Below are 26,376 nucleotides of genomic sequence, written 5' to 3' on the forward strand. Positions count from 1 at the left end.
TGAGTAGTTTTCTTTGCTAGATTAGGGGTTTCAAAAGGGGTTTCATGGGTTAGCAACAGAACACAAATAGGGCTTTATATAATCGATTGTCTTCACTATTGTTAGACTTAATGCTTAGGTTGATTTGATCACCCAATCTATGATTCTAGGTTTATCTATTCATCAAAAGTGTAATAGGTTGCTAGAAAAGACATTAGTGGGCAAATTATCCTAGACCTGCGAAAGTTGATGTGTAGGTGATTTGTGAACTTATCATTCCTGTTCTTTAATGCTTGTCTGCGATTCTGGGCTCAAACGACAGTTTAGGGTTTATGGACCGCCGAGCATGTGCTCCGGATGTCTGAGCATGTGCTCCGCGTTTCCGCACAGAATCGATCAGATAGAGTTATTGATACCACGACAGTGGATCAGTTTATATTTATGTTTGAGTTCTAGACTGGTACTTAATCTATGCCCTGAATAGTTGTTTAGTTGCTATCTCTGAAATTCCCGAGAATTATCCCTGATCTAGTGTTTTGCTTATTGCCTTTTTATACCGTTTTAATCGCGTTATTGTTACCAAACAAACCCAACTTCGAATTGTCTTAGCTTGAAATTGAACCAATAAAACCATAGAGTAAAACTTGGTCTTCGTGGGATTCGACCCCTAAGTACTACTTCTTTGTTGTGCACTTGCAGTAGGAAAATAGGGTTTAAAATTCTGTGTATCAAGGAACTGGGAAAACCTTTGTATATAATACACTGTCTGCTGCACTTAGACTAAGAGGGTCCATAGTACTCAACGTCGCCTCAAGTGGAATAGTATCTTTACTGTTAGCAGGAGGCAGAACAGCTCACTCTAGGTTTGGTATCCCATTAAACCCTCATGAGTTTAGCGTATGTAATATTAAAGCTGGAACAGATCATGCAAATTTAGTGGAGGAAGCATCTTTAATTATCTGGGATGAAGCTCCAATGATGAGTAAGCATTGCTTTGAGTCATTGGATAGATGTTTGAGTGATATTATTAAGTATGGAGGGAACAATCCTTTTGGTGGTAAAGTTGTTGTATTTGGAGGTGATTTCAGACAGGTTTTGCCTGTCATATAGGGTGGCAGACGTGCAGAGATATGTATGGCGGCGTTAAATGCATCTTATATTTGGGATAGCTGTAGATTTTTAAAGCTGACAAAAAATATGGGTCTAAACGCTCCTGATTTGAGTCCTTCTGCGGCTAGAGATATCAAAGAATTTTCTGACTGGATTCTGGCTGTTGGTGATGGAAAAATTTCAGAGCCTAATGATGGAGAAGTTATGATTGATATTCCGGATGAGTTTCTAATAACTGAAGCTGATGATCCTATTGAAGCAATAAGCAGAGAAGTTTATGGAGATCCAACAAAATTGAAGGATGAAAAAGATCCGAAGTTCTTCCAAAAGAGAGCTATTTTATGTCCAACCAATGAAGATGTGTGCATAATCAATGAATATATGCTTGACCAACTAGATGGTTAGTAAGGTTTTCACTTCTTATCGGTTTGTTAATCTTATTGGTAATCTCAAATTCACTAATCACATTTATATGAATGTAGGTGAAGAACGAATTTACCTAAGTTCAGATTCTATAGATCCATCCGACACTCGCTCAGCCACCAATCCTGTGATGACTCCTGAATTCTTAAACAGTATGAAGGTTTCTGGAATTCCAAATCATAGAATCAGGTTGAAAGTAGGATGTCCAGTTATGCTTCTTCGAAACATTGATGCAAGGGGTGGCTTAATGAATGGTACTAGGTTACAGATTACTCAAATGGCAGAGTTTGTTCTAGAAGCTATTATTATAACGGGTGATAGAGTTGGAGATAAAGTCTTGATTCCACGGATAATGCTAACACCGTCAGATACCAAGCTTCCTTTTAAGATGAGGAGAAGACAACTCCCCTTAGCTGTTGCTTTTGACATGACCATAAACAAAAGTCAGGGACAGTCTCTTCAAAACGTTGGTCTATATTTACCCAGACCATGTTTCTCTCACGGCCAGCTGTATGTTGCTCTCTCTAGAGTAACTTCTAAGAAAGGATTAAAGATCCTTATTGTTGACAAGGATGGGAATCCGCAGAAGAAGACAATGAATGTAGTGTTCAAAGAAGTTTTCAAAAACCTTTAGAGTTCAGCGGAGAAAGGGTAATGGATCATGGGTACTAGGTTTTTTACATAATCGATGCAATTATATAAAATCGTTGAGTGTGTTTCAGATGTATGTTTAATCATGTTTCCTACATTTTGTTACAGGGGCTTATTATGAGAAAACCGATAAGGATAAAGCTGATTATGTTGGAAAGACAGAAGTTCTGAAATGGGTTACATGTAAGGAGTATTATGGTGTGAAGGTTGAAGCAAGTGTAGGCAGAAAGTTGAAAGGGAATGTGACAAGAACATAGATGTCAGATGGTTGCAGCCAACAATCCATTTTTTCATCTATTGATCCGATTACTTTGGAGACTTATTTCTGTTTCAAAATTTTAGTTTTCAATAAAATCCAAATGCTTAAGTAAGCATTGGGACAGAGTTTTCAATTAGGTGGAAAATTTGTTATCTCATAAGCTATTGAATAATAATACAAAAGTTCTATTCCGTTCAAGTAACTCCTACTTCTTAAGTCTGAAATATCTATAGATATGAAGATAAAGTAAAAAATTACTAACCGATTGACATAGATAATAGAGTTCTCATCTAAGCACGTCTATGATGAACCCCCATACTCCACCAACTTTAAAATTTACCTGCATATCACAGACTTTGTTAGAATAAGCTTTACTAAACAAAAAACCTAACATAACAAAACTAGCAAAATGAAACTTCTAATAGATTTCATCATAGAGCTTACTGGAATTACAAACTCATCAACGATTTTCCAGTAACTTTTCCATAAACAAACACCAACATTAACTGGGCTATGTTTGTGATTCAGACCAAGTATTTACCTATACACATATGCAAAATTGGCAATTACAAATATGAAGAGCTTAGTATCGGATGGTGGTTGAGCTCTGTTTGTGATTCAGACAGAGGATTTACCTTTACACATATGCAAAATTTGCAATTAAAAATATGAAGAGCTTATACAAAAAATGCAAAGTATCGGATGGTGGCTGACCTCTGTTTGTGATTCAGACCAAGGATTTACCTATACACCTATGCAAAATTTGCAATTAAAAATATGAAGAGCTTAGACAAATAAAATCTTTAATGAATATTGTAACACAGTCTTATCTGTAAATATCTTCTTCTTCGCTAGTGTCGGTTATAACTGGATCTATAGAACAAATAAATGAAGTCAGACAATGTATTTTAAAAGGGATTGGTAAACAAAATGTGTAAGAACAATCAGATACAAGATCTAATCTATTAACAAATTGTAGCGGAAATTATACTATTTACAATCGTATTGGATCAAATAACTACAATTTTTTTTTCTGGGCAAACATGAAAAGAAATTTCTGGATATCGGAAATAATTGTCAACAAATGAAACAAAGTTTATGAAAATAAATAGTATGAACATGAAAGTATCCACATATAAACATAGAATATTACCCAAACTCTTCGATAAATTAATGAAAACTGAATTAGAAAATTTGAATCTTACCATATAATGATACAAATTAAATGTTTGTTGTTCACATACAAATCTCTGCTTACCTAATCGATATTGGTTCTGATATTTTCTTAAACTAGGAAAGGGGTTCGATGCTAAACACGATTGATATAAAGATTTGGGTACGAAAAGAGCAATACCTATCAGTCGGTGTTTTTCTGTAAAAAATTATACCTTTTCATCTTCTCTATTATTTACGTGACTTCCCACAGGTTGATCGTGGGTCATTCAATTCAAAATCGATGCCCAATTGGGCATTGTACGTCAGTTTTTATGTGAAATAACCAAAAAAGAGGTAATGTAAATTATGGGCCTAAAGTTTATTAAAACTGATCCATAAAATCTCATCATAATGGGATTTGGTAAAGAAAACTAAACCCAAGAATCTATGCATCAATGCAAGAAGGCAAATATGCAATATGCAACAATTACGAAGAAACTACAAACAGAAACAGTACTACCACAAAATGATATTACAACTATGCAATACAAGTTTTTTAGAAAAAACTTATAAAAACATCCCCGCACGTACGTACGGGTCCAGATCTAGTACTAGTATAAGAGTAATTTGTGATCGATTTGAGGCAAAACATTACAAAGAGGTTGTAAAAACAATTTTTTTAAAAAATTCAGGAAGGATTTCATGAAATTCATGAAGACTTTCCTAAACATATTTACTGATTTCAATATTTATCATAGGATATGCAAGATTTTTTCCAACAATTGTCTCATTGCCTAAGCTCCAGCTCAAGATAAGGAAAAGCCTAAATCAGATATTTTAGGAAGGTTTTCATGAAATTCATGAAGACTTTCCTAAACATATTTACTGATTTCAATATTTATCATAGGATATGCAAGATTTTTTCCAACAATTGTCTCATTGCCTAAGCTCCAGCTCAAGATAAGGAAGAGCCTAAATCAGATTTTTTAGGAAGGATTTGATAATATTTAGGAAGATACAAAATCAAATAGTTAGTCTTATATATACATAAAATATCAGGATGTGTACCAAAAAAATCAAATATCCACCACTAAATGGAATAATATGTGAGACATTGAGGTAAAACATAAATTAAAAGATTCAAAAACTCATTTAAAAAAATTTAGGAAAAAATCCATAATATTTAGGAAGACATCTTTGATTTTAGGAATGGTTTCCTAAATATTCAGAAATCTCAAAACCATGATAACCAAAACCGGAAGATCAGAACCATTATAGATTCATGAACCATAATTCAGTTTTGTTGTTTTTGTCTGGATTAACCACTTGAACGTAAGTTTCTTGTCCATGATACCAAAATTCAAAATTTTCTGTTCTTTCCAAGTTCCAGGATTGTCCAAAAATATCAAGATCCCTGACCATGTCCCTCTCAATTCACATTTGTGTTGCGTTAAGAAACCGAAAAAGCTAAGATTTGTTCAGGTTTTAATGACACTTATTTTTGTTTATTTTTGCCTGTAAATATGTGAAAACTAGAGAGTACAATGTAGTTAGTAGCAGTGTAGTGGTAAAATCTGGAAACAGCTATATCACGTTTTTCTCCTTAAGCAGAGCCACGTGAGATTCACGCCCCACCGTAACATAGAAGAAACTTGAAGGAGAAGAATAAGCCCAGCTCGATAACGAAGATTATGTACGGTGATGTAAGGATCGTCGCCGTCTCATGAAAGAAGTTCTCTATGCTCGTCATCATCTCACCGCCGCTCACACCAATTACTGTCAATCTCTTTGTCTCACTGGATTTGCTCTCTCCTCATTCGTCTGCCCGCCGATGAGTCTCTCCATCCTTCATCCTCCATACTTTCGATTCGAAAATAAACAAGGGAATGGATGCTTGCTTTCGTCTCTCCCACCAGATCTGAAGCACTTGAATTCATATTGGTCCAGATTTTGAGATTAATTGAACAATGGAGATGGTGAAATTGGGGATGTACCGTTATGTAATCGGTGGTGTGGTTGTTCAGAAAATCTCAATTTTATGATTCCAGTTCAGAAAATTTGTTCTTCTTCAGTGCTGGTCTTTTTAATTCGCAACCTCAATGTCGTTTAGACGAAGAAGATGATGAATTGGTCGAGAATGAGATTATAAAAGCGTGATTAATTTTAATACTTTTAAAGTAAAGTAGTGATATTATTACTTTACATTTGAAGCCCAATTAACCCAATAAAATAGTACAACAAAAAAAACAAATTGGGTTAATAAGTGATATGTGTGCAACACGTGTAATACGTATATAATGTGAGAAAGAACACACGACCGATTCATCACCGCCTTTCACACCGGAGCTGAAACGCCGACCATATCTAAAAATTTCCGGTGAGAAAATAGCCTAATAACCACGAGGATCCATCAGATTACAGCTTTTGACTCCAGAAATCACCAAGTAGAATCCATGATTCTTGACAAGAGAAAGATAAGTTTTCCAAACGTTCCCACAAATGATGGTGTTTACTTTGCATAGGGTGTCCATAGACGCAAGAAAAATATAAGTTATTATTATTATGTGACACTAATACATCAATGAGTCGTTCATCCTTTGAAATTAAGGATAAAGACACATCATTTTTCCACATCAAAGCTAAGCCTCCGCTCCTGCCTTGAGGGGGCTGAATAATTATGTTAGAAAATCCTAGATCATCCTTAATATTAGTTACAACATCAGAATTGTTCAGAATTTCAGAAAGAAAGAGAATATCACACTTAGTTATAAGACACATCCTAGATTGTCGAGATTGTGTCAGCGGCAACCCAAAGCCCTGACAATTCCAAGAGAGAATCGTCATATTGGATCTGGGGGTACCAAACCCCCCGCGCCTCCATCGAATCTTTTGTAAACCGAACAGGTGCTTCCAGTTGAATCATGTCTTTTTTTCTTGTGAAGTTGGCTCAGGACCACCAACTCCACTGCAGCTTCAACTTTGTTGAAGACGATCTCAAACTGCACTCTTTCCCTCTTTAGAAAGGCGAATTCTCTCAGAGCATTATCGGTTGTTTCAGCGAACATGTCCAAGCTGTCAGTAGGATTGACCAAACTGTTGACATACTTAGCATGAATATAGCTCATTCGTTCAGCAGTGAGGTCTTTATCTGTAAATAGACTGGGAAGACTTTATCTATAAATAGACTGGGAAGACCAGAAGAAACCATGTTCTGAGGAACATATCTATGACCAGTAGTTTGTGGTGGTGGCATCTGAATACCAGGAATAAATGTCGTTGGATCAATGGAGGGCAGAGAAGAAGCGTCTTAAATATTGTTGTCACCATCAAGATGATTATCTCTTCACTATCATCATCAGATTCCTTTGCCTCATTGACATCAAAGAACAAAGGGCATTGTTTTGTATCATGATTAAGAGACCCACATTTTGTGCAGAAGTTCCTAAGTCTCTCATATCAGAACTTTAACACAGTGTTCTCATCAACACCAAACCTAAAGTTTTTCTAGAAGCGTAAAGGTGCATCTATGTTCCAATCAATCCTAACCCTCACCGCTCCAACTTGATTGACATTCTAATTATCGTCAACTTCAGATACATGTCCTAATTGATTTCCATATTCCCCTAGCCATTGCATTAGTGAGATAGAGAATCGGAATACCTTGAATTTGGACTCAAAACGGGATGATTTTCATATCAGTCTCACTGATATTTGAGAACCAACGATGAGTAGTGACCATCTAATCATTAAAGGACCAGGGACCCCTACGAAGCACTAGATTCATTGACTCCTCAAACTGTAAGTGAAATTGTACGCGTCCTCCATCTAGAAGGCAACCAACACAAGCATCAACAAATCCCCAAACCCAAGGCATCTCGCGAATTAGAGCCCGCAAATTTTGTTTCATGGGTTAACTGGCGTAACCACCAAAGAGTAATGATTCACCGACGCCGCTCGGGAACAGAACTCTGAAGTCAGAGAGATAGGGGCTTCTTCAATACCCAAATCAAAGTCTTGCACAGATTTTCTCAGAAAGTCACTCATGATTGTAGTGAACGATTGCGGAAAAATGAAATTGGAAGTGATAGAAAAATATTGGGGATGAAGGTTTATATAGCAACAGATCCATGGCGATTTTGGAAGACGGTTAACTCCTGCGAAAGGGAGAGACAAATAACTGTCAGAAAAAACTTCGGAGAAACAAACTTCGGAGAAATGACCCCCAATATCAAACAAGGGGGGATTATCGGTCAGAAACAAACTTCGGAGAAATGACCGGTATGAACAGTGGCAAAAATCGCTGCCAAAGAAATTGCCTAGCGAGAGAGACGACATCTCTTTAATTTAGTCTATTGATAACAAAAAAAGTAATAACTAATTTAAACTGTAGTTATCTAGACTGAGCCAAAATAATATTCTAAAAATTGAAGACCACTTATTAAAACTCTATAAATACTTTGTAAACTATTATATAATTTTGCGAAACTTATAAAATATCTTATAAAATCTTATAAATACTTGGATCGACTCTCTAAGTAATAATTACCATCCAAAAGTAATTTATAAAATTTATAAGACTTTATAAATTTTTAAGAATTAATGAGAAGTATTTTTGAAAATGAATTGGTGAACGAGGCATTTTTGAAAAAAGGACATACCAAAAATGACGTTTTTCAAAAATCCCCTATACAGTAAAACCTCTATAAATTAATACTCTATAAATTAATAAACACTATAAATTAATAAATTTTACTAGTCCTAAGTCGGGACAGTGTAAAAATTAACAAAATTCGATAAGATAATAAGATAATATTTTTTTTGAAATCCCCATGTAAAATATAGTTCCAATAATATCATAAATTAATAATCATGTAAATATATATATATGTATATGCTGATATAGTAAAGTATGTTTCTCTTAAACCTTATATATATAAAAAAATTGTTATGTTGTATCTTCAAACTATAATGATATAAAATATTCTATAACATTTCATAAAACAGCTAAAACTTTTTAAAATTTTCAATTTCTAAATATGCATCATTTACATTTTTATAGTTTGATAGACTATTAAAATACGAGAATTGATATTCTTATTCATAAATTTGAATATTTATGTCATATGTATAAGTGAATTTGTCTATAATATTTGTAATTCATTGTCAATAATATTTTTTAATTATTTCAAATTCAATTCCAATACCATAAAATTTACAACATCCAAAATTCTAATCTTATTTTGCAAAAATTGTCTCAATTCATAGTTTTTTAAAAATTAAACAATTAAAAATATACCTATAAATTAATAATTATTAATTTACACTATAAAATAATAATTATTAATTTATAGATAAATTAATATCACTATAAATTAATAAAATGTCTTGGTCCCAATATTATTAATTTATAGAGGTTTTACTGTATTTGACTTAAAATTTGAAATTTAAAGCAAAATCAAATCTGTGCAAACGGTTCATATTAGATAATGTTTTACTTTGCATATTATTTTTTTATAAACCAAAAACCTAAAAACCAAAAAAATTCTATATACCTAAAAAATATTCTGATTGACAAAAAAACTAATTTTAAAGAAATACAAATGAATTCCTAAAATCTGATTAAATACGACTTATTTTTTTATATATTTTAGGCAAAACCATATGGACAGTTTTTAAATTTAAATACTGTATTTTTAAATCAAGATACTTATGGAAATATGAAGACTAAAACAGAAAATCCTTGTACTATTTTAAGTAACGTGAGTGAAAGAATAAAGTATGATTTTCTTGATTTTGTGCTTTCATTTTTCTGATTGTCTTGATTTTATTATCAACAAGGAAAGAATAATTTATTTCTGACACACAAAAAGCCCTTGATTAAAGACTTACCGTGGAATAAAAGAAAGGAATGTAAAATATAAGAATAGTACTGGGAGAAAATAATTCACGCGTTATTTATAAATTTCAGGTTAATTATTCTAATCCCATATATATTACCTGAGCAAGAGAGCATGAAACAGCAAATTTTGATACTTAGCGAGCTTAGGTTTTTCAGACAAAAAGAGTAATAACAATGCAAGTGATACCGCCGGAAATTAAAAAGATCTTAGACAAATGGAACATAAGAGGACTTGTGATAATGTCTTTGCTGTTCCAAACGTCTCTTATCTTCCTCGCGCCGCTGCGGAAACGCACATCAAAGAAGTGGCTCGCTGTAGTTCTGTGGACCGCGTATCTTTTAGCGGATTGGACGGCTAATTATGCGGTGTCTCAGATCACTAAGAACCAAGGGAAGGAACCAGAACCTGGTGATCCTCCAAAAAACAAGAAGCTACTTGCTTTGTGGGCACCGTTCTTGCTGTTGCATCTTGGTGGTCCGGACACCATTACCGCATTGGCTCTTGAGGATAATGCCTTATGGCAACGTCATTTGTTTGGCCTTGTCTCTCAAGCGCTTGCAGGTAACTAAATACATTTTATGTACATTAATTGGTTGAAGGTTAAACACTATTTATTACTGATCAAGTAATATATAGTAGATGATATCTATTTTAGCATGTAAGGTTATATATGTAGAATGGTAAATAAACATTCCTTACTAAATACTCAGTAAGGTACGGTGTAAGTGTGTAACGTATTATATTGTTTTTGTGAAAGAAGTTTTTATTTGAGTTACCCAATAGTAATCAATCCTTAAATCTGATAATTAACCAACATAAATAAAACCGTTAATTAAGACTACAAAGTACAAACCAAGTACTACTTACTTTAAACTATAAGTTGGTTCTTCTTATGATATATAATTTCCATGTCGTGTTCAGGTGTTTATGCGGTGGTGCAATCTTTGGAAAACGTATTATGGCCACCAATCGTACTTTTATTCATCACCGGAACGATAAAATACGTGGAGAGGACACGAGCATTGTACTCGGCGAGCTTAGACAAGTTCAAAGACAGAATGCTTAAACCAGCAGACACTGGTCCTAACTACGCTAAGCTAATGGAAGAATACGATTCAAAGAAAAAGTCAAATCTCCCAACTGAAATCTTCTTAACCAAAGAACCGGACAAGCACGAAAGACCCCCGACACTCGTTAGACCGGACCGCGAATATTTAACTGATCTCGAAATCGTTCAATACGGCTTCAAATTCTTCAACACTTTCAAAGGTCTTGTCGTTGACCTAATTTTCAGTTTCCGTGAGCGAGACGAAAGCAGAGATTTCTTCAAAGAGTTGAAACCGGGAGAAGCTCTTCGGATTATAGAAACCGAGCTAGGGTTTCTATACGAATCAATGTACACGAAAACCGCGATTCTTCATTCGAAAACCGGTACTCTGTTCCGGTTAATCGCGTTCGGTTCACTTCTTTCTTCCTTTTTTGTCTTCCATCGTAGACCGCTCAAGTACGATGATTTTCATGAAGCAGATGTGGTGATTACTTACATTTTGTATATTGTTGGTATCGCACTTGACCTTGCGTCAATGGTCATATTCTTGCTCTCGGATTGGACTTTCGCATTGAGAAAGCTCAAGGATGATCCCGAGGAAGGAGAGAGCTCTATAGACTCTTTACTCAACTGGTTTCTCGGGTTTAGGAAACCGCGGTGGAAGAAGCATACATGCAACGGAAACCAAACCCACGAGGTGCTCACAACAGGGTTTTTCTCACGGAGATGGTCAGGCACGGTCTACGGTTTCAACTTCATCGGGTTTTGTCTGAAAGCCAAAGTTTCAAGAATCCATCAGAAGAGAAACTGCAAACTTTTAGTGTGGGACTCCGTGGTTTCGATACTCGATAAGGTAATCAGAAGCATACAAATGTTGGTAGGATGGATCAGAGATGGTAATAGATCAGTCAGAAGCGTGTTGAGGCAACGGTCCAAGAAGAATCCCTTCTTTCGTTACACAGTTTACTTGTTATACCTCGTGTTTTTTGCGGGTGTTCCTGGAGTTTTTGTAGTCCTTTGGGACTACATTGATCGAATCTTCAGTGTTAAAGCTTATCTAGAAGAGATAAGGTTCATATCGAGAGAGCCTTTGACAAAGAATCAATGGGAATTCATATTCTATGAGCTCAAGGATAAGTCCGACTTCGCGGAGAAACCTGAAGTCGCAAAGAAAGTTTCTTGGGCGAGAGGAGAATGGGCTTTACGGGATACGAAAGTGGCGGAGATCGATAGGTTGATGCTTTATATAGAGAATGTTGATTATGATCAAAGTCTCCTCCTATGGCATATTGCTACTGAGCTCTGTTTTCAAAAACAAGAAGGTGATGAGGAGATAGAGAACTTGAGCGGTGAAAGTTACGACGACCGCGAGTTCAGCAAGATTATATCGGATTACATGATGTATTTGCTGATAATGAGACCCAAGTTGATGTCGGAAGTGGCGGGAATCGGGACAATACGGTTTAGAGACACTAAAGCTGAAGCTGAGAGGTTTTTCAAAGGTAGGCATATCAAGGACTTGAGAGATATGAAACGAGCTAGTGAGACGGTTTTATCAGTCAATAACAAAATAGAGCCAATGCTTGTGAAGGGAGATCGAAGCAAGTCGGTTCTTTTCGAGGCGAGTATGTTGGCGAAAGAGCTTGGGAATTTGAAAGAGACTAGTAATGGAGATGGGAAATGGAGAGTGTTGAGCAAAGTGTGGGTTGAGTTGCTATGTTACGCAGCAAGTCATTGTAAAGCTACGGAACATGTGGCGCAACTTAGCAGAGGTGGAGAGCTTCTTAGCTTTGTTTGGTTATTAATGGCTCACTTCGGTTTAGCAGATCAGTTTCAGATCAATAAAGGAGATGCTAGAGCTAAACTCGTTGTAGGCAAGTGATTACTTGCAACAAAAATAAATTCTAAAAAGGGTTTTTTTTTTTTCCCTTTTTGTGTGTGTGTATTTGTGTTAATCTCTTTTGGCTATGTTTATAATTTCAAGTTATGATCATCGTATTTCGTTTGATTTGAATCTTGATTAAGGACATAGATTGTCGACCCATCAACAAAATTAACCAGAACTTGCATTGGTTCTTAGGATTTGAATGGCGTAATAGACAGGGAAAGCTAATATGCTTGCTTATAGACTACTTAAGATTTGTTCACAAATTTTTTTTGTTTAATATGAAGAAAATTAATTGTTTTCTTCGCAGCAGATTGTTACTCATCTTGTTACAACAACTCGAAGTTTAACTTGTCGCAGCAACAGATGCTTTATTTTATATATAAATGAGTAAGGAACAAAATATTATCTGCTCAAACCTTGTCTTTCAAGGAATAATCTAGGGTTTTACATCAACTTAGGGTTTCGGAAAAAAAAAAGTGACGATGTGAAAAGCTTTTAGAGAATTGGGTTCAAAAAAGATAAGACGGATTAGTTTTTTTAGTGTAAACATGAATCAATATGGGAGCTTTAGGGTCATGAGTGTTACATGAATAGCGATACTTTGCTTCTCTTCCATTTCTTCGCCTGACGAGGAAGTAAGGAACAGAAGCTACAAGCTTACCCTGACAAGGACCCTCCGAGGTGGTTAATGTAAGAATTACAAACAGATGAGTATGTGAAGAATAGAGAATGAGATAGAATGATCAAGAGAGAAAGAGAGAGCGGCTAGGTTAGAATAGAGATAAGGAGATATTCTCATTCCTTGAATAATAATGACCTACGTAGTTACAAACTATTTATAGGGATACAATGAAATCTATATAAGGAAACTACTAGAATATATATTTTATAATCGTAAGAAGAACATGTTCTTATATCCTAAGAAGAACACGTTCTTATATCATAAGGAGAACATGTTCTTATAACATAAGGAGAACGTGTTCTTAGTGTGTTCATGTTCACAGTTAAATCCCATACATCTTGGCAATCTTGAAAAGCTCTGCATCGAAGGAGGAAGCTTAACAGATTCAGTGACGACCCTTCAACTGCAGAATACAACTGGCCCGTTAAGATCTTGCGTTTGAAGCTTCATAATTTCGTAGTTGAGTGGAGAGATTTGCAAGCTCGGTTTCCACAAATGATACTGTTCAAGAAGTATCAATGTCCAAAAGTCACATTCTGTCCCACGGGTAGTAATGGAAACTGGAAGAGGTCACAACAACAAATGATGATGGAGTCTAAAAGTTACAACCTAGCCGGAGCCCATACTGAACCCAACCGCAAAAAAGCTGGAAAAGTACTATGTATGTGCATTTTATGTAAATGAAAGTAGTATTTTGCTAATTTGATTTTGGTGATCCAATATATAGTTTGCTTATACTATGTTTCTACTATACAACGATTATGTACAATTTCAACTAAAGTTGAATGAGATTATAATACGAACTTCGATTATATAAGATTATTATTCCCTTTTTGAATTGACAACCCGGCCTACAAGACATTCATTGTTGTCCATCCAGTTTACAAACGGACTAATCCACTAAGGCTTATATTCTTGAATCTTGTCTTACAAGGAATAATTTAGGGTATTAGATTAACTTAGGGTTTCGGGGAAAAAAAGTGGGAATTTAGGAGAAATTAATTGGTTCGAAGTCGATGAGATAGGTTAAGTTTTGGTGTAACGATGAATCCATGGAAGCTTTTTAAGGTTCATGTGTTTCACATGGACATCAATACTTTGCTTCTTCTCTTTTTTTCCACGCGGAGACTTTTCTTCTCCCATAATTCTATTTCTTGGCCTAATGAGAAAGCAAAGAACAGTGTGTATTTGGATGCTTTTCCTCTGTCTTTGTTTGCTGTCTATGAGAAGTTTTCTACATGTTATATAAAAAAAAAGGAAGAGTTCTTTTTTTAATCAGAAACAAAGGATTGCTCACAAGGTGTTGATAAAATACTGAATGACATCTTTTCCGTAGACAGACTTTTATATAAGCAAAGGTACGATGTTTTTTTGCCTGTTCTTCTCGGAAATTAAAGCTTTTTTAAATTAATTTATTTGGTTTGTTTATTAATATTATAAAGTATGTTTTGATTGTTGGAAACATTACACTCTTTTCACCTGCAAAATGATTAAGTAACCAAATTCGAGTTTTGCATAGGAAAAATATAATATTGTATATGTAGACCATAACTTAGGATCATGAAGCCTTGTTTCTTTATATAAACACCATATGCAACTTTCTCTAGTCTTTTTCGTAATGGTTACTAACATGTACAGTCTTAGTTTTGCTTTGTCCGATTAATTTTTCATCATTTTCTTATGCTTGAATGAGATCTGAACTTTATTATTCATTTCATAATAGTTTGTATAAGGACAGTCTTCATTTTGGTTCGCTTCATCGGGTTAATTTGTCACTATTTCCTGACATAATGTTTGCATTGAGACCTTTGGTTTGGTACTTCAAATAGTCACATGGCTGACACATTAACTCTTAGGTGTGCAGTTGTCAAGTTAAACTAACTCCATTGACTCTCTCTTTTGTCTCGCTTTAGAAGAACAGGTACTGACTCTACACATCAAACGCAGTTACCATTCTGATCATGACACAGCAAGAATGTAACATCGATAAGATTATCAAATTCCTATCTGAGTTACAGACTCAGCTAAGTGATATACCTCCTGCACCCAAGAAAGCTACTAGTAACAAAAATGAACAACTAAGCGAAATAAGTGAGGATAAGAGACAATCTTGGTGGGTTCGGGTCAGAGAAAGAGTTAAAAAAATTGGTAAGATGAAGAAAGAGGCTTCAAACCATGCAAGCGACAGTGGAGGCAGTCAAGGTGGAAGCAGAAGAATGATGCGAAACATTGATGAAGATCAAGAAGATGCAGACCTCGCTATCCGGAAACTGCAGAGTGACATTCTTCAGATGATAACAGCATTTAGGAACTTGACTGAGTTTCAAACCAATATGAGCAAGTCGTTGGAGCTTGATCTTCGTTCAGCTAAGTTAAGAGCAATACTACAGAAGACGGATTCAATCAGGTCCCGCTCTCACGATCTCAAAGAAATCAGAAGAAAAGTCTTCACACTCAAGTGTCAGATCCCATCATTGCTCCACAAACAATCATCCAGAGGGACAAGCATCACAGATTCTCAAACCGCTGAGGAAAATGATGAGATCAATGAGACCGGGAATGACATATACTTGCCTGGCCTCCACATTGCTGAAGAAGATTTCAAATGTTCTTCAGCTTTTGAAGAAGTTGTGGAGAAATTTGAAGGACTTGACTTCCCTCAGAAGCTCTGCTTGCTGTCCTTCGCCGTGTTCCCTGAAGACAAAGAGGTTGAAAGGACAATGTTGATGTATTGGTGGATCGGAGAAGGTTTCATCAACTGTGATGATTTTGAAAACTCAGTAACCAGAGTTCTTGATGAATTCTCAAGAAAAAGATTAGTTGAGCCGGTCCAAGACGAGAGGAAACTAATACCACGTAGTTATAGGATGGAGCCTCATGTGCATTCTGCAGTTATATACTTAGCCAAATCTGTACATCTATTTGAACTCTACAGCCACAAAGGGAAGCTTGTCATGGAAAAATCATTAAAAGAAAAGGTCTGCCTAGTAAAAGGTTCCTCGTTGCTAAGAGAGGCAAAAGCATCTGCAATGAAACCACAAAACCTGAAGACAGTTTTCAATTCATCTGAACGGTACCCTGATTTCACATTCAAGTGGTTTCCCTTAATGAATTCACTTAGAGTGCTTTATTTAGGAAGATGGGAGAGGACAGCTAAACGCCACATTGAAGTTGAGAGCACAGAGTTTCTTAAAAAGAACATGAAGTATCTCAAGAATCTGAGGCTTGCAAGTTTTCAAGGAATCTCGAGAATAGAAAAGCTCGAAAATTCGATTTGTGCACTCCCCGAGTTAGTGATATTGGATCTTAAAGCATGCTACAATCTTGAGGTTCTTCCTAGCGATATAGGCTTATTTGAGAAACTGATTTACTTGGATGTATCAGAGTGTTATATGCTAGACCGCATGCCTAAGGGGATTGCAAAGCTCTCAAGATTACAAGTTTTGAAAGGATTTGTGATTAGTGAGTCGGATCATGAAAATGATTGTGCAGTTAAACACCTGCTGAATCTGAGGAAGCTAAGCATAACTGTAAATAAAAATTCTTTCACGGTGGAAAGTTTGATGGAGTCGTTGACAGGCCTCAAGCAACTTGAGAGTCTGAAAATTTCGTGGGGATTTAGATTTCGTCAAGATGGCCAAGAAGGAGAAAAGAGTGAAGAAGAAAGTAATGAAGCAGATGAGAAGGAGAAGCAAGGAGTTCTTGAAACAGAGAAGAAACTCAAAGACATGATGGAACAAGACCAAGTGCAGGAAGAAGAGATAGAAGAAACGGGTAAGCGAGAAGATGAAGTTAGTAGTAAGAAAGGAAGTGACAAAAATGAAGAGGCTGATCTAGAAGAAGGGAAGAAGCATGATATGGCAAAAAAAGCAGAGAGTTTAAAATCTGATAAGGTTGTCGAGGAAGAGATGAAGACAAGTCCTTCCCAAGAGGCAACAGAGACGATCCAGAAGAAGCCAGATGATGAAAGCAAAGTGGAAAAGGAAAAAGATGGAGACAAAGGGAAGGCTGATCTAGATGAAGGAAAGAAACGAGATGAGGTAGAAGCAACTAAATCTAAATCAGACAAAGTTGTTGAGGGAGATGAGAAGACAAGTCCACCAAAAGAATCCAAAGAGATGATCCAGAACAAGACAGATGATGAAACCAAAGTGGGAAAGGAAGGAGATGGAGACAAAGGGAAGGCTGATTCAAAAGAAAAAACGAAGCATGATGAGGTAGAAGCAGAGAGTTCAAAACCAAACAATGGTGTTGAAGGAGTTAATAAGCCCAGTCCTTCCCAGGATGATCACAATGAAAACAGTAAAGTTCAGGAGAAAAGAGATGGAAACAAAGGGAACACTGATCTAGATGAAGGTAAGATGACAAATGAGGTAAAAGCAGAGAGCTCAAAACCAAATGAGAAGAAAAATCCACCACAAGAATCAAAAGACACAATCCAGAGCAAAGCAGATGATCACAGAGAAATTAGCAAAGTGCAGGAAAAAAGAAAGGGAGCAAAGAACGGAGATGATTTAAAGAAACTTGATGATGGAGAAGCAAAGACTAAGAAGTCACAAAAAACTATTAAGTTTGGTAAGAAGCCAGATGATCTGAGAAATGACAACGCAATGGGGGTAGAGGTTCATGAAACAGCATCACCATCCAGGAAATCAACATCAAGTACAGCAAAACTGTTCAAGGCATTTGGAAACCAAACCAAGAAATGGGGAGGAGGATGGCAAGAGAATGAAGCAATAGATGATACCTCTAAACTTCCTTCTAGTTTGAAGAAGTTGGAGCTAGAATGTTTCCCTGAAAAAGACCCTCCAAGTTGGTTAAATCCCAAAAACCTTGACAAACTTGCAAAGCTCTCCATCAAAGGAGGAAAACTTAGCCGAATCAGTGATGAACTTCTTCCAACTACAGAAAACCAATGGCCCGTTCAGATCTTGCGTCTGAAGTATCTGCATGAATTCAAGGTTGAGTGGAAAGATCTGCAAGCACTGTTTCCAAATATGACACTGCTGGAGAAATATAAATGCCCAAAAATCGCGTTCTGTCCCACAGATGGTAATGGAGTCTGGAGGAAGCAACCTACATCACCAAATATGTGAAGAGAAGCTGCATAATGGCAAGATTCTTTGTAACATCTGTAGAGATAATGTGTCTATACACCCTGAATAAAATACGCATTCCTGCGTATTGTAATTAAATCTTTATCGTAAAGCCATAGAATCACAAGATGGTTCAAATAGAAATAAATATAAATGTTTGAGAAAAGAATAAACAATCAAAACAAGGGTCTTATTCACCCAGACAAGATCACAACACACTATGCCTGGGATTTTACTGCAGGAAATATCTTAAAACAGAAACAGGAAAACAGTAGAGAAAGAGAAAACCGGTAAGATGATATTTTAAAGCCGGTTGTTATTCAACACGCATAGCTTCTGACACACGCAGAACAAGTATGAAAATGATCGATCATGATGCTTAGTACTTTGGAAGTAGATCTTGCTCCAGCTCCTTTGATGATCTTCATTCTTATGGTGGTGATGCATCACTATGTTCAACCATAACGTAGTCCTGCAAATACACGCAGTGTAAAATGCTAAGATGAAGTTGAAAAGAGACAAGATTTGGTGCAAAGACGACTCAAGCAGATACAACCTGCAAAAGGAGAGAAAATATGATGCAACTAATTTTTGACAACTTGGACTTCCCAAGTTTCCTCTTCTGCTAGAACTTTTATTCTTATGAAAAACTAAAAGAAAAAGAAAAGACAGGCATTGATGGTCCTATATGTTCATTGGAGAGGTGATAGAGTAGAAAAGATGTAACTTACTCCGAAGTTTGGGCAATTGTCGCGTTTCACTGTCAGATGATCGTGAGATGACACTTCGACTCCTTCAACAACTTTCTCCAGGTTCTGACAATGCTTTATATTCAGGACTTCTAGGCTGGTAGGCATCTCTGAGAAAATCGTTTTGATTTTCGGGCAGCAATCTAAGCTTAGGTTCTTCAGGTTCTCTAAGCTACCAGCACAGCTTATTGTCTCCAATGATAGAAGATTTGTAATGGACAAAGTCTCCAATGATTTCAAATTTTCCTCAGTCACATCAGAGAAAAGGTCTTTTATGTCAAAGCACATCCTTAGCCAGCAACCTTTCACCACTTTGGTCTTGTTAAAGATAGATGTGAACCTTGTAGGAGTACAGTCCACAAAAGACACAAACTCAGCCGTAGCTAGTGCGTCATCATCCAGCTTATTAGTTTCACTGATCTCCATGACTTCCTGTGGACTTTCGGAATCAACAAGTGATGTTAGTGTCTTCTTATATATAGCCCTACCTAGGGGGACTTGGAGAAGACGTTCCTTGCGCGTGGCATCTCCCATCTCAGTACAATCACTGGCGCGTGGTTCAGCTGATTGAATCTCTCTTGCTTCTTCTAAGATTTCTTGGGATGCAACAACTGCTGCATCAGAGGAGCTAGGATTCTCACTTGACATTTTGCTCCTTACTTCGTCCCAATCCTTACCTTCAAAAAGCCTTCCATCTGCCAGAGTAATACTCTTTACACAATGGACTTTGGTCTCCTTAGGCAACTCTGGTGTCGTCTCCACTTTGGTTCCAAACAGGTTCACTTCACGTAGGTAGGACATGTCCTCGAATGATCCCTCAATCTTCTCCAGCTTGCTGCTGCCGGAAACATCAATGACTTCGAGATTTTTGAGTTTCTGGATGTTTGGGATAGCATCTAGGTTGATGCAATTCTGTAGGAGAAGTTCATTGAGACTGGACAGCTCATCGATGGTGGTAGCCAACTCGCTAAGATTAGTTCCTGAGAGATTGAGAGTTTTGAGTTCAGGCTTATCCTCGAAGCACACTTCAAGCATTTCCACTAAGCTCGTAGTGCCGGAAAGATCAAGAATTTGGAGACCTGACAAGGGCTTCAAACTAGGCAATCTTCTCAATTTGGTACAATTGCGCAACAAGAGCCTAGTCAATAAGTGAAGCTTCTTGCCCACCGCAGAGTCCTGGAATATTGGCAGACGCTCTATTTGGCTCTCCGAGAAGTCAAGGAGCTGAAGTTTTTTAAGAAGATAAAAGTTTTTGTTTTTGCTTTTGTTTTTCTTGTCACCTTTTTGGTTGTCGAAACAAGTTTGAAGTCCACGAGCACCAGAGACATCAACAACCTCAAGATTCACTAGCTCCTGTATGTTTGGCAGATCTTCCAATAAATGGCAGTCCTTGATGATGAGACAATGAAGTTGGGTCAAATCAGAAATGCTGAGAGGGGAAGATGTGATCTTAAGCCCAGAGAGGTGAAGACTTTGAAGTTCAAGAAATGCCTTGAAGAAATCAGGAGTGATTTTCTTCAGGGAGCTAGCACCAGAAACTTCAAGAGTATTCAGCTTTGTAAGAGTCTGAAGCTCTTCAATACTGTCCAGTAGATCACAGTCCCTGATTACAAGAACTCGGAGGAGTTTGAGATGATCCTTAAAAGACGGGATAAGAGGCTCTAGTGTGGGTTCAAAAAGACCAAGTACTTCAAGCTCTTTCAGATTCTCGAAGTACGTTTTAGGATTTTCACGACGCAGACGATCTCCACCAACCAGAATCGTTGTAACCTTGTCTCCTTTCTTTGCTTGCACGGTTTTAATCATATCATCTATCTGGGTGATTTTACCAATCCCTTTTTCCTTGTGACCACCATAGACCCTAGAAAATCCAAGTCGAGATCTCCCGAAATGGCCTCCAAGTCGAGGATCAATTAAACTGATCATCGCCATCTCTGGCACCACCACATTGTTTTCTTGTATCTTCAGCATTCCGCGGTTTATAAGATCCATCAAGATAGAATGACCTTCCTGGTACGCCTTTTCGACTGACCTAACAGGATCAAAGTAGCCTTCAAGCATCCATTGTGTGATCAGGTCACGGTAGTAAACACATCCACATTGCTTAAAGAAGTCCAAGCTATGCCAAAAACAATCCAAGATGGCACCCTTTGATGTATCATAGGTTTTCAACAGCACATATGCAAGATACAAGATTGGATTGACAGCGCTCTCAGAAGCAGAACATAAATCGGGTGAATCAGACCGATCAGCTGAGAGAAACTCGTCTATCTTTTCTTTTAATTCCGTATAATCTCCTGTGCTCGAACATTTTTTGCTTAGAATAATCAACTTTAGGGACTTGGCTAGCACGACGATTGCAGCTGGCGAATTCTTGCTTTTGCTCACAATCTTAGATATGTAGTCTGCAAAAGTCTCCACGTAGTCTTTTGTGAGAAGAAACATAAACAAATTCTGCAGGTTAGTCTCATGGATTGAGTTGCGTAATTCATCTGAGACATCCGTGGTATGGAAATTGATTAGATCGTCATAGGACTTTCTAGCTGCCAGCGACACATCTTTAGTAGTCTGGCCACTTTCCTCATCACGCTTTGTATCTTGTACGTTCTTCGCGGCTTGGTCCTTTTTTTCCCCCTTGTTATCTTTGTCCTGTGACTGAGTACCCTCATCTGGCACAATTTCGCTGTCTCTCTTTGCTCCCTCTAGCATTTCAGTTATATTCTCACTCTTTGCTCTCTCTAGCCCTTCAGTTATATTCTCACTCTCTGCTTCCTCTAGCCCTTCAGTTATATTCTCACTCTTTGCTCCATCTTGCTCTTCACTTCCATTCTCACTCTTTGCTTCCTCTTGCTCTCCACTTTCACTCTCACTCTTTGCTTCGTCTTGTTCTTCACTTTCACTCTCACTCTTTTCTCCGTCTTTCCCTTCACTTCCATTCTCACTCTTTGCGTCACCAACAACAGCCTTTGTAGGCTCCTCGCCTCCTTTCGTAACAAGAATCTTGATACGGTTGACATCTTCAAGGATATCATCAACAAGAAACTTCCAAAGCCCCATTGTATTCATCACCACCTCTTCACTGGTTTGGTTTCCTTCGTCATCAAGAATCAGTAGAATACACGGCTTTCCTGTAGACGGCGTATCTTTCTTGGCACCCTCGGCTGGCAGCAGCGTCGTGTCTGCTTCAGTTGCTTTATCTTTTTTTTTACCCGCAGCCTTGTTTCCATCATCCTTATTGGCGGCCTTTGCAGCCTCCAACCTCTCATCCTCGATCTTTTTGTCGATGTCTTTTCTCTGCTTAACGATTTCGTCAAATATCTTCTTCTTCAAATCAGAAACGTTGAGTTCCTTCTCATCCTCCTCGTCCTCATCCCTATCATCCAATTCAGTCTCTTCAAAATCAGAGTAAACACAAAGCTGAGAAGCTATGTTCTCATAGAGCGACCATTCATCCTTAAACTTCCTGTTGAGATGCAAGCAGATGGTCAGAAAGCACAAGCCGGTCTTGATGACATGCTCTCCCACAATATTTGCCAGCCTTGTCTTCCCGGTCCCAGCTTTACCAGACAGCAAAACTCTCTGAGGACCATCTCTTTTCAGAACATCCACTATGTTGTTACGCAGTTTCTCATCATTCATCCCATGTTGCAATTCTGGATCATTCCCCCCATCTGATGACAAAACCCAAACAAACTCAAAACCAAACACTAATCCTATATCTCAGTGTTCTTTCCGTATGTATACACACTAATTCGGATGGGAGAAGGAAAGAAACACTAACTAACCTGGCAAACCAGCAAACGTAACCGCCATGATGATCAGATTCTGTTGGCCGGAGCGAGCCCTTTGCCTTCTCTACAAAGGCGAAGTCAAACCTCTCTCAATCTCTCCCTTTTCTTTTGCTCTTCATCTCTCTTTTTCTTTCTCTCTCTTTTACATCAGTTTCCCAATAATTTCCTTTAGTAATATATATATATATATATATATATATAATTTAATAACTTTGTGATCGTTGAATAACAATGATCTTGTTAAGTTTTTTTTTTTTTTAAACACAGTTACAGTTGATAATTTATATTATTGCAGGTTAAAAATTCGATTCAATTTGTTTTCACTTTTGCTTAATTTAATACCTAATAATAAATCAAAAATAACTAAAGGGATTCTCCCAAAATAATTTAGATGACTCAGGAATGTTTAAAATATTTTTAGTGGTTTTTAGATTTTAAATTTCTGATTTTTTTTTTGTACAAACAAATAGAAATTAAAACAAAAGAAAAAAATCTCTTGTTTTTTTTTTTAAGACAAAAAATCTCCATAAAATAAAATTTTAAAAACTCACTAAAGTGGGATTTTTGGATTTTGTTAAACATTGGTAAACACTCTTATAATCTAGACTTTATACCTTTTTAAGAGATCCATTTATTCTCAAAATTTTGAACACGAAAAAAGTGAAAAAATATATTTCTAAAAACTATTTGAAAAAATCACAACCATTCAAAACTTTAACATAATTATAAAAATAATTTGGTAACACCTCACTGTATGTCTTTTTAAAACATAACTAGATAAAACATGTACTATCAGCAAACTTTTTATAAATAAATAAGATTCCCTCTGTTTTGTAGTTTTAAGCTTAAATTTTTGTTTCATTTTAATTTTTTGTATTCGTTTTTAATGTTATTTTTAATAAGAACTTATTTTTATTTATTTTTATTAAATGAATAAATATTAAATATTTTAAAAAATTTAGTAGTCAAATTAGAGTATGATATAATATTTATCTATTTTTTTGTAGTTTGTTTGAAACAATCTAAATGACAACTAAAAAGTTGGAAAAATATAATGTACATTTCTAGAGTTTCGAACCTCTTAGATAAGAGACAAATTACCAGAATAGATTTCGATTTATTTGCAAGTTGCAATAAAGAATCCATTGATTTTTGGGTCTTTCTTTATTGTTTGGCTATTAGTTTTGTCATTACTTTGATTTATTTGTTGTTTAAGTGATCAGAGGAGGTCGCTGCAGAGACTTAGTAAAAGACTTGAATAAATTAAAACGAGTTGGTCTTATATTTAACCAGTCAAAAGTCGTGCAAAGTTTAACAGCTAGAAACCACGTTACTCGTGATTAATGTGTAATTTTTATTTAAAAACTCTATAATGTACAGCACTGCAAGCTTTCCATGCGCAATGGTACGACGATGTCGCATAATGGTTTAAAGTTTAAACTAATATTAATAGATAGTGATATAATCTTGGAAGTAATCAACACATGATTATTATTTGTTGTCACTACATGTCGACGTGCCTATCATAAATGGATAATGGTGATGATTCAATATTCATGTCAAGACTAAACGACAATTATCAATGAGTTCTTATTGCATTCAAAAGTCCTTCCCAACTAACGTTTTAAAATGATAATTATTTCATATCATTGTAAAAAAAATATTCTATACAAAATTCATACTTTTTCCTAAGTAAATTTTTAAAATTATAAAATACCAAAAACAATTTTTAAGAATAAATATATATTCTTGTTATCATTTCTAAGAATTTAAATTGTGATCTTGTCAAAAGCATTGGTAAAATATTTAGAAAAATACTTAGGTTTACTCTTAGAGGTGAACGCTTGTATTTACCTCTTCTTCTCTCAACATATTAAAATCTTCTATCTAATTTCATTTAAAAAAATAAATTAAAGTAAAATTAAAAAGCAAAACAAATTAAGGAAACAAATTTTGTATATATTTAATTAAAGAAAGATAAATATTAGCTTGGTTTAGATTTTGTAATTAAACGAGGTTCTACATTGGTTTGAGTTTATAAATAAAAATTATAATTTAGATTTTACAATTAAAACAAAATTATATGTTGGTTTAGATTTACAAATAAGGTGGTTAGGTTTTAAATTTTACAATTAGAACGAAATTATATGTCGGTTTGGATTTACAAATGAGGTGGTAAAAGTTTAGATTTTACAATTAGATTGAAATTATATGTCGGTTTGAATTTACAAATGAGGTGGTTAGGATTTAGATTTTACAATTAGAAGAAAATTATATATCGGTTTGGTTTATAAAAGAGTATAAAAGTTTATTTAAAAAATTATATTTGCAATTTATGTTAATATGCAATTATTCAATGTTATCAACTTTGTTATAGTGTATTTCTTTTTTTTTTATAAAAATTCATGAAGAGAAGTTCCCCCGTATAGTATTATTACTTGACAATTTAAGGATTCAAAAATTATATAAATAATTAGAATGAGTAGTTTAATTAAAATTTTATTTTTAGTAATCATCTCAAGAATAAGTTTGATAACAATTGCCATTTTTTTATGATTGCACTCAAAAGTCTTTGGTCCCGTTCATTTGGTGAACTAGACAAAATATCTGGATACAGTATCAAAATGCAGTATCTGGACGCAACATCTAGATGATGTTCGTTTGTGTTATTGGTTCATGTGTCCATAAATTTTATCTCGATTCAATTATGTTTATTTTGTAATTTGATATCTGTATCTGGATACAATATATGTAAAATACCAAAAAACCCTTTATTTTATGTTGAATATGTTTTACTGGTTTAAATTTACTTATGTTTTTTTCCTTATTTTCACATATATTAAATAAATATTTAAAAATGAGATTTTGCGTTTTTGGTAGAAAAACAAATTTTGCAGTTTTGGCGGGAAAACAAGATTTTACGAATTTGGCGAGAAAATAAAATTTTGCATTTTTTTGCGGAAAAACGTAATTTTGCGGTTTGGCGGAAAAAGAGATTTGTGGTTTTGGCGGAAAACGAGATTTTGCGGTTTTGGTGGGAAAACGTAATTTTGCGGTTTTGGCGGAAAAACAAGATTTTGCGGTTTTGGCGGAAAAACAAGATTTTGCGGTTTTGGCGGAAAAACAAGATTTTGCGAGTTTGGTGAGAAAATGAGATTTTGCAGTTTTTACGTGAAAACGAGATTTTGTGGTTTTGGCGGGAAAATGAGATTTTGCGGTTTTGGCGGGAAAACGAGATTTTGCAGTTTTTACGGGAAAACGAGATTTTGCGGTTTTGGCGGGAAAACGAGATTTTGCAGATTTGGCGGGAAACAAGATTTTGCGGTTTTGGCAGGAAAACGAGATTTTGCAAGTTTGACGGGAAACATAACTTTGCTGTTTTGACGGGAAAACGTAACTTTGCTGCAACTGAGTCTAGATACTTACTGTTTTATTTTATTATTTGAAATGTAAAAGCCATGCTGGCATTTACATGTCTTGATCGTCAATTTATTTTTTCTTTCCAATCAATAATAGTCGATCAAAATAAGTTGGTAAGAATATGACTCATTTATTATCAGCTATCCAAATGGATGTCGATGTCGTATATACAGTTAAATTAGCTTGTACTCGAATTAAAGGATATAATTATCAAATATACGTGGG

At 35.7% G+C, this 26,376-nt stretch overlaps 4 protein-coding genes and 1 long non-coding RNA gene across 8 annotated transcripts; 3 read left to right on the forward strand and 2 right to left on the reverse strand.

The window, feature by feature from the left end:
* On the forward strand, positions 1,177 to 2,146 carry LOC104763087 (ATP-dependent DNA helicase PIF1-like). The gene is made up of 2 exons (XM_010486502.1): positions 1,177 to 1,489; positions 1,572 to 2,146. Exons 1-2 carry the CDS (start codon positions 1,177 to 1,179, stop codon positions 2,144 to 2,146), a joined length of 888 nt encoding a protein of 295 aa, XP_010484804.1.
* Positions 5,038 to 5,727, reverse strand: LOC109130533. The gene is made up of 2 exons (XR_002036439.1): positions 5,572 to 5,727; positions 5,038 to 5,495 (listed from the first exon to the last, which is right to left on the reverse strand). It is a non-coding gene; the product is annotated as an uncharacterized LOC109130533 (long non-coding RNA).
* On the forward strand, positions 9,575 to 12,543 carry LOC104760353. Its single transcript, XM_010483261.1, has 2 exons — positions 9,575 to 10,038; positions 10,399 to 12,543. Exons 1-2 carry the CDS (start codon positions 9,651 to 9,653, stop codon positions 12,405 to 12,407), a joined length of 2,397 nt encoding a protein of 798 aa, XP_010481563.1. The 5' UTR covers positions 9,575 to 9,650; the 3' UTR covers positions 12,408 to 12,543.
* Positions 14,372 to 18,388, forward strand: LOC104760355. Of its 3 annotated transcripts, none has more exons than XM_010483263.2 (2): positions 14,372 to 14,453; positions 15,009 to 18,388. In XM_010483263.2, the coding sequence occupies exon 2, from the start codon at positions 15,057 to 15,059 to the stop codon at positions 18,189 to 18,191; it is 3,135 nt and encodes a 1,044-aa protein (XP_010481565.1). In that variant the 5' UTR covers positions 14,372 to 14,453; positions 15,009 to 15,056; the 3' UTR covers positions 18,192 to 18,388. The 3 variants fall into 3 exon arrangements, with proteins under 3 accessions (XP_010481565.1, XP_010481567.1, XP_010481566.1); XM_010483265.2 differs by having other exon boundaries at positions 15,012 to 18,388; XM_010483264.2 differs by having other exon boundaries at positions 15,017 to 18,388.
* Positions 18,313 to 22,909, reverse strand: LOC104760354 (probable disease resistance protein At5g45510). Of its 2 annotated transcripts, none has more exons than XM_010483262.1 (3): positions 22,726 to 22,909; positions 18,923 to 22,611; positions 18,313 to 18,663 (listed from the first exon to the last, which is right to left on the reverse strand). In XM_010483262.1, the coding sequence occupies exons 1-3, from the start codon at positions 22,751 to 22,753 to the stop codon at positions 18,622 to 18,624; spliced, it is 3,759 nt and encodes a 1,252-aa protein (XP_010481564.1). In that variant the 5' UTR covers positions 22,754 to 22,909; the 3' UTR covers positions 18,313 to 18,621. The 2 variants fall into 2 exon arrangements, with proteins under 2 accessions (XP_010481564.1, XP_019095699.1); XM_019240154.1 differs by having other exon boundaries at positions 18,657 to 18,747.

The sequence above is a fragment of the Camelina sativa genome, chromosome 18, assembly GCF_000633955.1.
Source record: "Camelina sativa cultivar DH55 chromosome 18, Cs, whole genome shotgun sequence".
NCBI classification, from domain to species: Eukaryota; Viridiplantae; Streptophyta; class Magnoliopsida; order Brassicales; family Brassicaceae; genus Camelina; species Camelina sativa.